The sequence below is a fragment of the Medicago truncatula genome, chromosome 7, assembly GCF_003473485.1.
Source record: "Medicago truncatula cultivar Jemalong A17 chromosome 7, MtrunA17r5.0-ANR, whole genome shotgun sequence".
NCBI classification, from domain to species: Eukaryota; Viridiplantae; Streptophyta; class Magnoliopsida; order Fabales; family Fabaceae; genus Medicago; species Medicago truncatula.
The window spans coordinates 3,409,951-3,421,940 of NC_053048.1; the positions used below are offsets into that span (position 1 = coordinate 3,409,951).

Below are 11,990 nucleotides of genomic sequence, written 5' to 3' on the forward strand. Positions count from 1 at the left end.
TTCGATTCTCTCCAATATCAATTTAGTTGGGTTAATTTAGCTTCTTAAAAAAAAAACATGTACTAGTAATAATACTCCGCCGCAGTTAAGAAAATGCAATACTCAGCACTCACTTAGTAAAGTTCATGTGAAATTTATTAGAAAAATGACATATGTTAACATATACACATTGAATCACAACCATTGATATTTTCCTCTTTTTTTTGCAGCATCATATCAAGGGTAATTATGTACAATAATGGTGAAATATAATACATATTCAAGGCATTAAATTTGATTAAACAACTTTATCAAACAGAACTTTGGCAATATGAAAGTTGATGGTTCTAGAATCACAGAAAGCTGCATAGTAAAAACTCTTTGCAACTGTGAAAAAAGTATTCTTGATATTGAAATCAATGTCATTTGGAGATTGTTGGAACACCAATTCTACAAGTTCTTGCATTTTTGACTCTGCTTCTGGGGTGATGGTGTTTTCCCGCAAATTACTGCTGCTGCTCTTAAGTTCCTGATAATTTTATTCAAAATAAATGCAAATAAGAAATTAATTAGTAGATTTTTAAATAAAACATTTTGGAGAAGTATAACTTTTTATTAGTAACGGTGACACTAACAACCATGTTACAACTGTCTCGTATAAGATTTGAATTTTTTCGCTTAAATATACAAAGTCAAACGTTTAGCATTGAACCGACACCTCAGAGACGAAAATATCACTAATGAGTTTTAAAAAAATTTAGTGGGGATTTGAATGCTGTTCCTTAAAGCTACTATGTTAAGATTTTTCCACTTATACTTTATAGACAAAATGTAATAAAAACATTGTATTTTTGAACTCCGGTTCATTCATATATATTATGCATTGATCATATCCAGGGCCGTCTTAACAAATTCATAGGTCCGGTTTTAATTTTATAAAGGATGCAAAAAAAAAAAAAAATCTGGGCCCAAAAAAATAAATAAGTTATTTAAAAAAAAAAAATTAAAAATCACACTTTGGTGGGTCTTGAACACGACCTCACACTCAACAAAAAATGGTCACGCCACTAAAGCAAGCTGTACAGATTGAATAAATTCGCTTTTAATAGATATATAATCATTATTTTCGTGTCTTACATATAAAAAAAATATTTTAGGCCCCATAAAATTGGAGGCCCGGTGTCGTCGCCCAGCCTCGACGGGCTATGGGCCGGCCCTGATCATATCAATTGAGTTAAGCTTATGAAGAATGAAATCAAGTAGATTAAACCAATCAATAAGTGATTTACCATTACTTTAAATAGTATGTTTTATTCCACAAATACCATAGTTTGCTAAACTTGAAGACTGTACATAATGCGGCACAATATTAAACGACAAAATTTTACTATATAATAAGTCATTCTATGAATATATATATATTTTTTTAAGGGTCTATGAATAATATCATGGTTGTCGATAGTTGAAGACTATACATAATATGGCACAAGACTAATCGACAAAATTTTAGTATATTATATTTCATCCCATAAATAGCATGGTTTGCTAAAATTGAAGACTGTACAGAATGCGGCACATGATTAATCGACAAGATTTCAATTTTTCAATTGGTTGATGTTGAAATTTCGAATTTCAATCATGTAATGACAAGTAAATATCATGGTCAAAAAGCAATGTAGCAATAGACTTTTAGCTCATAGAATTTTTTATATATGGATATTGATATTGATATGGACAATTTCAATCATGTAGGTGACAAGTAAATTTCATGATCATGGAGAATTTGATTCATACAAGTTTTTGTGTGTTGTCACTAACCTTGTCCTTTTGATAGCAATGGAGCTTATGGCATATAGAGTTAGTGAGTTGAAGAAGATGCTTGTATTGTGGATTGAATATTTGGTCCTCAGAAATCAAATGCCCAGCACTTAGGTTTATTATTTGTACCAAAAGCTCAGCTTCTCCTTCACATTTGTCTCCTTCATTTTGCCAACTTGAAAGCCACTTTTTCCACTACAATTACATGAAAGAAAAAGTCAAAATGCTTAAGATGCTTGAACCAATACTTCTATTTGGTGGTTGTGTTAATATACTTATGTTTGATTCTCCATTTTATGTAGCCATGAATTTCTTCTTCAGTTGGCCAATTGGTAGGACAACATTAAAGATAAAATCATTTGAGAAAAAGTAAATAAAATTACAAATGAGTTTTTTTTTTTCTAATTAAAGGAAATACAAATGAGTTTTAATGCTTGAAACTTCAATAAAAAAAATATTATCAATAACTTAAACTTATTTTTAATTAAGATCTTTGCACCATATTTTGTTACACTATTTTAAGTACTCTCTCCGTTCTTAATTATAAGTAAATTTGATTTTTTAGGTTTATTAATTAATGATGTATATGGTCTATATTAGGAACGGAAGGAGTACTTATTAAGGTGAAATCCTATCTAATCATATCCATTATCCAATAGCCTAGCTCCCACTTCATTAATAGTGTCGCTTAAGTTTTATTTCCTACCAATAATAGACATGATTATAAAAAAAATGTCATTTCAATGTTTTATTGTTTTTAACATGATGTTTGTGTTTGTCTTATTTTGTTTGTAAGAAATGTTTTATGTTTGTTACATTGTGCTAAAATTTATTTATTTTTTGTCAAAAAAAATCATCCAAATTCTTATATTAACCAAAAGGATTAAGGATTGGAAGACTCACACATTGATGCATATCATATCCAATTTCATGACCATAAGAGACAAGTATATCCCATGATATTTGATCTATGGTTGCAACAAGTGTCTCAGCAAGATCATGTCCAGTTTTGTTCCTGTTCAACCTCCTGCATCATTCACACACAAAAAATGACACTATTCATTTAAAAAAAATGTGACACTATTAAATTTCTCTTTAGTCTAAACTCTCTAAATTATACTCCCTCCGTTCCTTTTTAATTGTCACTTTTACAGAATTTTTTTGTTTCTAATTAACTGTCACTTTCAAAGTTCAATACAACATTAAATGTTGTTTTGCCGTTATTACCCTTGGTTATTTATTGCAGAGAGAGAAATATATGAAAAGATATATTAAATGACGAAGGTTATTATAGAAAAAAGATAAATTGTTGTATCAAAAGTAGTAAAATGTAATTGTTGTCTTGGTTTGTGTCAAAAATCTAAAAGTGACAATTAAAAAGGAACAGAGGGAGTAGTTGTTTAAGGTTTGTGCATGATTATTAAGTAAATGATTGATTGTGTTGATTTTGATGGTAAAATTAATATCATTTACTAAAACACCTTTATTAATTGTAGTTAGTGGAGTAGTTAAGTTGGATGAAATTCAATAAATAAGGGTATATTAATGGGAAAACATAATAAATATGTTGCATTAGTATTCTAAAGTAACAATTATTTTAAAAAAAAAATTGTAAAGAGACAATTATTGTGAGACGGAGGGAGTACATAGTAATTAATTTTACTTCCATTTAATTATGATGATGATAATTTTGATGCAGTATCAATTAATCACAAATCACCATTTGTGTTATTTTTAAGCTAGATGAAATGAAAATCAAACATCCATAATGATCAAATGATTATGATTGACTAAAAGTGTAAAAGAAATGAATTAAATCATCATTTAATGAATAGATGCACTAAATTTTATCCAAAATAGAAGTTAGCAAGATTTCATATCCACTTTAGGTGGACAGGGCAATTTGGTGCCTAGTCTACAAAATGATTGGGAATTAGAAAGCAAAAAAGAGGTGCTAGTCACCATGGACAAAAACCTTGGTTAAAGGTTGGCCAATTAATATTTGCACATCAATAGCTACTAATTGAAAGTGACATGTTATATACAAACTTTAAATGTACACCATGATAATTTTCCAAGAACCATTATTATGTAACATAAAAAGCATGTTATAACTTGATCTTTGAGGACACTTAATTTAACATGCTTCAATATTTATAGAAAGAAAAGTGTCATTAAAAGTATAGAAAGCCAATTTGGCACTATCTTAAAAGTATATAATTGACCTTTTTTTAGCAAGTAGAAAAAGACCTACGTGCTAATCGGGTCATTAGGGTTTTTGACTCCTTTAGAGTAAGGACTAATTAAATTACTCAAAAAAAAAGTAAGAACTAGAGCACATTACTAGGGTTTGGGTCTCACATTGTTCTCCTTATAGAGTTTAGATAGAGCCTTAGTAATTTAGAATGAGATTTAGGGTTCGATCTCTATTACTAATAAACTATCCCTTAATTAACACCAACATTTTATCAACAAAAATAAAATAAAATTAGAAATTGGTTTATTATTTTACAATTATCTACTAATATATTAACAAAGTTCTTTAAGTTAATTAACTTACCAGCCAATGGAATGGTCTCGCCGGTTGATGTAGTCATTGTATTTGTTAACAAAGTCTTTCTTCAAATCTTCATCCCTAATATAAGAAGTAAATGTCTGAAGCAATGCTGTGGTTTTGGCCCATGCAAGTCTCTCTTGAGACCTTTCAGGCTGAAATATGCTTGCTGCTGCTAAAAAATAGGACATTAAAAGATCCCTTTTGCTCAATCCAAACTCTCCCAATCTACATTCTGAGTACCACCTAATAAATGTGATCATTGCAGCAAGGAGTATTAGCTCGAGGGGGATAGAAGAAGAGCGATGATCGAGTTAGACTTGATCTAAATTTTAAGATTAAATCTTACTTTTGGATCATGCTCCATTCTTTTAGATGTTGTGCTTGGCAATTGTTGTAGTCTAATTTAGCAAGCTCGAGATAATTGTTGTTGTTCACATTCGCCATCCTTTGAAAAAAAATAGTTCAACTTAGGAAATTTTTTCAAGAAACAGTAACACTTAATTATGAAATGATAAAGAGAGTATATGTTAAAAAAGTGCATGTTTTTTATAAGAAAAAATTTAGATTAGTTGGGTTTCGGAAGTTCACCAAGGTTAGAGAAAACCCCAAGGCTTTGAATATATATTTCTAGCATTATTTAAAAAAAAAATTCTTTTTTTTAATTAATAAGATGTAGATTCTCATTTTAAATAAACTAATTCATCATGAATTTCTTAAAGTATTATTGTAAGATATGTGCACGTTCAAATTTTAAAGAGTAAATCTTAAAAAAAAAAAAATTAAAGAGTAAAGCTCTCAAAAAAAAAAATTTAAAGAGTAAATCTTATTATAGAATAAAAAAAAGTAATTTTATCAAAAGTAATAAAATGACGTAGTTTCTTTAAAATGTATATAATGCATAATATATGCAAGGTCCAGAGCTCGAATTCCGACTAGCTAAAAAAAAAGAATGTATTAATAATCATAAAACAACCACTAAAAATGAGAAGATGCATAAGACTGAATTATTAAATCAAGAAATATAGTTTTGATTTTTAAAATTTCAGATTTCTTTTTTCACTACTTAATTTTTCTATGTGTCAAGTTGAATAATAAACAGACAAGTCGTATAATCCTGTACATGCATGTGTGGATTAAATGCTATATATTGTATTATTTTCTATATTGTCTGAATATTTTCTATATCGGTTTTTTCTTGTTTGTATATTTAACTAACATAGAAGTTTTGATCATAAAAAGACAATAAAAAAAAAAGGATGTTAGTTAAAGAAGCAGAGTGAAAAGTACCTATAAAGAGTTTTTCCAATCCATACATCACTTTCACCACCATATTGATCAATGTAAAATCTTGTCTCTACACGACCCAAGTTTGCATACCAAGGCACGTCCAATGCATAAGCCACCTACCCAACATAGGGAAACACACTATTCATTAGTACCACTTCATGCATTCTTGGGTTTCAATGTCAAACACCTAGTATACCTAACTAAATAGTACTTCAAAGTGGTCCTATAACATAAGTAAACTCCTAAAATGGTCCCATAACTTGCATGGCATTATCATCTTTCTCCTACAAGTGTCATTCATTAATAACCTAGGTTATTGTATATGTTACATTCTATCAAATAATATTTTGAATTAGTATCTAAATTTGAATACTTAGAGTCTTGAAATTTTAAATTTCGAATGTCAAATTAGTACTGACAACGGCAATGTTTGTTGCCTTGTGACTTCTCGGTCACATGTTTGCATTTTTAAATCAATCTCTCAATTTGTAGAAATAATGCTATAAATATAATTAAAGATTTGTTAGATTTATGTTCTCTTAGAATATTGTTTAATGAGTTAAAAGTAGTAATTTTTACATTGAAAATTGTGCAGTTATCATTTTTACAAATATTTGACTTGTATTTTCAAGACAAAGTATCTTTTTGTAGGTTTCTTAAACATTGTTCTTAGAATATTTGTTAGCAAAACCTAATTTTATTTGGAATTTGTTAAAGTAATTCAAATCAACTTGGAACTAACTTTAACAAGCTTCAACCATGCCTAACAAATCTAAAAAAAATATTCAAACAAAAAAATTCTCCAACTATATATAACCTACGGTTACATAGGGTCATTCCTCGTTTTATAGTTTAACCTAACAATTTCAATTAAGATATGTTATTCTCATGTTGTATAGTGACATGAAATATTTACCTCATCAGGCAAATTTTTCATTATGATCCATTTATCTATTAGTTCATCTGCTTCTCTCTTTTCCTTCAAAAACTTGGCAGAGAAATGCTTTGCATTTTCAAGAATTTTCTCTCCTGGAAATAGTACTTGAGTAGCTCTATATAGATTATACATTCCTGTCACAGCTTGTGTGCATTGACCAGCAAAGCAGAAGAATTCACCATTTCTCTCAAAGTGCTTAAACACATCTATAAAAAAATATCAAATCAAAATTCATTAGCAACCCTAAATATTAGTATGTAAAGGTAGTTTGAACCCTAAATTCTCCACTTGCCACTATACTACTTGACAAAAACGACACAGTTGCGAAATTTGGGTCAAAAGTATATTATATTATGTGCTCAACTTAGGAAATACTCACCAGCTGAAACTTGGTAGCCATGCAATCTTAGTAACCTGAAAGCCATTGCTGTGTCGTCAATATCTTGAACATTTGAATTTCTTGCCCAACAAATGCCCTTTTCAGTCCAATATCTGAAATTTCAATTATACATCATATTCAATTAATTTGTTCAAAAGGGTATAATTGCAAAATATTAATTTGAGGGTCATTATTAACTAATTACCTTGAAACATAATTCATACATTCTTTGATCTCTTGTTGAAAATAACGAGATATCCCAAGGCGTTCGAGCCGATCAACCAACCAAATATGTTCAAACAAATCCACCGGATACACATTTGGAACTGATATATAGACATAAATAAACAATCATGCATGAATCTTTCGAAAGAAAGGAAAAAAATCATGCATGAGCAATATTAGTAGAGATATTATTGCACAAGGCATGACATCATCAGAGATATTATATATGAGTACTATATAGAAAAAATAATTGATGTTTTGATACAAAAATTTGACAACAAATTTCGACAACTATTTAGATGGTTAAGGTAGTTAAAATATGTGGCTAATTACATTTTGTTGATAGTTACTAGATATAATAAGGGAAAAAAACACATCACCCATACACGAAGATAATTAATCATGATTTTGAATGTCTATTATTAATCATAATTTTTAAGTGTTGATCAAATTTTCCTTCAAAAAAAATATTGTTGATGAAATTTACATATAATGGATAACCATCCAAATTGTGTTCCAATATATACGCTTTCAAAAAAAAAAAAAAAAACTATTCAAATATATACATGATATCAATTAGCCACAATTAGTTTTAAATATACATTTGAAAATTGCGATTAATAACATTCAAGATCGTAGTTAATTATGTTTAAGGAATAAATAATTAATTAGTTGCAATATTTTATTATATTAATTAATTATTCATTAATATTATTATTCACATATTTAAATTTTGTTAACCATACAAATTGATGTTAAAATAAGAAGCTAATAGAAAAGGAGGGAATGCATGCACTTTGAAGGGTGAAATAAAAAGCTATGAGTTAGGCTAATAGGTAGTGGAACTTTACCTCCCCCATTGAACTTGTTGACAGCATTATTCAAGTATTTGAGGCAATTTTCATCTTTAGTTTGCATTAGTGCAAAGGCAGTGGAAGATGGAGAAAATAAAAATGATCCATCTTGAGATTGTAGTTTTAGAAGTTGTTTCCAATCCAAGCCTAACATCCCTTCCAAGCTATGGAGCAAAGTTGTAGGCACTTTATGCATTATCTCTCTTGGTATTCTATCCCAACATAACACAAATCAAGGCCCACACTCCACAATAATGACACACACACATGTTAATTATTGCACAACTTAAAAAAATTTGTAAAAATGATTTGTCCCCACGAATATGGAGTATTTTTTATTTTGTTTTTCAGTTATTGTCATGAAGCTCAGATACATGATACGATTTAAATCGATACGATATTGATATGACAATATAATTTTTTTTTAAATTTTAAAATATAATACGGTCGAAATTAATACTTCAATAAAGAATTAAATTATCCAAAATATATAAGTCTAAGTAATTTTGATGATAAAAAAGTGACAATTGATCAATTAATTATATCCGAATAAGAGAACATCAAGACTTAAAAAATCACATACTCACTCTGAAATGAAATATAAACAAAAAAGATAGATGAGAAGTTCATGCATGTAGACTAATATTTTAACCACATACATTGACCGTTTAACTATCACTTTTATTTATATTTCATTTCTGATAGAGTATATCCCAAAAAGAAACCACCATTCCTCGTAAACTATATGCCAAAAAGAACATTGTCTAATGTATATATTCTATATTTTTTTCTTAAATAAATTTTTATATTATAAAAATATTGATTTCAACTTTAATATATTTTATAGGGACTAAAAAAATATAAAATATAAAAGAGGCCAAATACAAGGATTAAAATCAAACTTTTTAGAAACTAAAAGAAAAATGTGATATATTAATTTGAAGTATAAAAAATATGATTCAACCAATAAAAGAAGTAGCAACTTTGTAATATAAATATACTTTAATTTGATTTCCAAGATCGTAAGATAAGGTTACTTTTGAAAACAATTATGAAAATAGATATGGGCTGCACAAACATAATTATGACTACAACTAAGATACCTTTTGAGTTTTTCATCTCTCTTTGCAAAAATGTTTTTCAATATTGGAGAATCATTTGGCACATCAATGTTCAATCTTCGAGCTCTATCGAGAAGTGAAGGAAAAGCAACTTCAAATCCTATTGGCATGTGCTCTTCATTCTCATTTCCAAGCTTGCCAAGGTTCTCTCTAAAAAAAGCCATACCTAAATATAACATTAATTATTAAAGTTGATTAACAAAATGAAATTACCATAATTTTAAACAAATAAATCTAATTATATAGCATATTTTTCAAAACATTTCGTCATTGCGATTTTAACTGCAACATAAAAAAATTTATGTCCATGCATGCAACTACAATTGAGACAATTTCAGTCGCATTTGACCAAAATTTTCTATGGTAAAAATATCTGCAAGTTGACTATAATTTAAAATCTTGATAACACGACTAACATATATTACCTTTCTCGCACTTTTCGGGGTGCATATTCCACGATCTTAAAGCAATAACACAAGCCAATGTGTTAATGATTCGATCATGAGCAGAAAACAATTGACTATCACCCCATGAACCATCTTGAAGTTGATTTTTAGAAATCCATTCTAGACTTGAGGGAAATTGAGGAGTACCACTATTATGAACATCTTCAACAAGAGCAACCCAAGCAGTATCATAAGCAGATATAGTTATCTCTCCATCTTCCATTGAATTCAATATTGATTTGATTTTGTTCACTAAACCAACCTTTTATTTAATCAAAAAATTAATATTAATTAATTAATTGTAGTAACCAATTTAAAAGGCATAAGAAAACAAAATTAGAAAAATATTAATTAATCATTTTTAACCAAATGAAAAAGCATAAGAAAAGAACATTAGAAAGTGTAATTGAAAAAGTCACAAAACAGAGAACATAAACAGAGAAACTCAATTGGTCAAAAAAATAAAACAAAGAAACACTAAATAAATATTAATTATTAATATTTTTTTTGACAAAATTAATTATTAATCCTAAAAGTACCCTATTAATATCTTGGTCTTCCTTTTCCTTCTCATCATCAATGACTATGTCATCCTCTACATTAATTTCACTCAACTTCAAAGTTGCTACATTAGTTTGAAATACATCTTGATATTCTGCAAAGTACAAAGAAACATTAATATATTTAATTAAATAATATTAAAAACTAATGTTTTAAGAATCTCAACTAAATATACCTTGAGTCCTTGATTTGGATATAGCTCTGCATCTTTTCTCTTGTTTGTCTTTAGCAACTAAGGACACAGCACCTATATATAATAATAATATAAAAATATTAAAAAAATAACATTAATTTTGTTGGTTTTGGAAGTGAAGTATTTTTTTTTTCTTTTTATATCATTTTGAGTTTGTGTTAAGGTAAAAAACAATAGACAAGTACACATATCACAACTATGGCCTGCTAGTGATAGTGAAATCTCGAAAGCTAAAAGTTTTTGAACCAAAAACACTAAAGTTCCTAACTAAGTTAAGTTCCAAAATTGGTTTATTTTGCTCTTCCACAAAAATAAAAGAAGACATGTTTATTATACACATGCAAGGTGTGGCAAATGAAGTATGGATGAATTTAAGTAAAAAAAATAAGTATATGGTGAAAGTTATAGAGCCAAAGTCATTAAGTTCTTAAGTAAGGTAAGCTCATAATTAAGTTGGTTAATTTTTCACTTTTGAATAAACAAAAGACAGCCATGTATATATAAATATGCAAGGAGATGGAAATAAAGTAAGGTTGAAGTTAAGTAACAAAAAATAATAATTTTATGACGATGTTCTCAATTGGCTTTTAGCTCTAGTTTATAATAAAATTAGTTAGCATATAACTAATTTGTGGTTAAATGTTAATTTTTTTTGTGGTTAGAGAATAATGTCCCTATAAAATAAACTAACATGCAATATTAAAAGAAAAAGATCAAATCCCTTAAAAGTCAATAGAGAAAATTTATTTATGGTATGTAATTAAAAGAACCAAAGAATAACATTCACCACCATATATATATATATATATATATATACACACACAAGAATTTAATGAATTATTAGATATTAGACTTACCTAGAGAGGATTTGGAGAAGAGTTGAAGGAAGAGAGAAGAAGAGGAAGAGAAATTAGATGGAAAAGAGAAATGGTAATTATTAGAAGAAGGGGAAGAGGGAAGGTGGAAGTGGGTGGAGAAGTGAGTAGACATGATGTGTGTGTGTTGATAGAAGGAAGTAAGTATTGTTTAGTTTTTGAGTGATGATGAGAGAAAGTTAGCTAGCAAGTTAGTGTTTAAAAGCCAAAGGAGAGGCAAAGAGACAGAAATGACTTCTCTTGAGATTCCCACTAATGGATGCATGGCATCATCTCAAACTCATTACTTGAGGGTACTCCTGTCCTTTTCCCTCTTTCATATTTTTATTCTTGTCTTTTTTTGATTGTTCATTGCAACATAAAATACCATTTATACACCAATACTAAACATGAGAGATAGTACCTTTTCGACTAGGATTTAGTTATCTGTAGTAAAGAAATTACATTATGTATACAATGGTATAAACAATGTAGATTTTTTTTTTTTTTTAAGAAATTAGACTAATCGAAATTGACATCAAAGATAATCGAAATCTCAAGAGAATCATACTTCAAGGTCAGAATCTAACATCAATAAGCCAATCTAAATGGATTAATAATATAGATATTTATAACAATATTTTAAAGATTGTGTTATTTAAAAACATTTTAAGTTGTCAACCGAAAACAAACTAGAGTCAAAGTAAGGCTAACAACTTAGTCTTACTTTGAGATGTGATTTTATTGAGTCAACTTGAGGTACACCTTAACTTTATAGA

General features: G+C 28.4%; 1 protein-coding gene across 1 annotated transcript; it reads right to left on the reverse strand.

Annotated features, from left to right (window-relative positions):
* Positions 1 to 205: 205 nt before the first annotated feature.
* Positions 206 to 11,419, reverse strand: LOC25497503 (ent-copalyl diphosphate synthase, chloroplastic). The gene is made up of 15 exons (XM_013592097.3): positions 11,215 to 11,419; positions 10,340 to 10,411; positions 10,143 to 10,258; positions 9,583 to 9,865; positions 9,140 to 9,323; positions 8,034 to 8,248; positions 7,163 to 7,283; positions 6,958 to 7,070; positions 6,558 to 6,784; positions 5,642 to 5,757; positions 4,701 to 4,799; positions 4,358 to 4,597; positions 2,701 to 2,824; positions 1,798 to 1,992; positions 206 to 508 (listed from the first exon to the last, which is right to left on the reverse strand). The coding sequence occupies exons 1-15, from the start codon at positions 11,345 to 11,347 to the stop codon at positions 278 to 280; spliced, it is 2,469 nt and encodes an 822-aa protein (XP_013447551.1). The 5' UTR covers positions 11,348 to 11,419; the 3' UTR covers positions 206 to 277.
* Between the last annotated feature and the right edge of the window lie 571 nt (positions 11,420 to 11,990).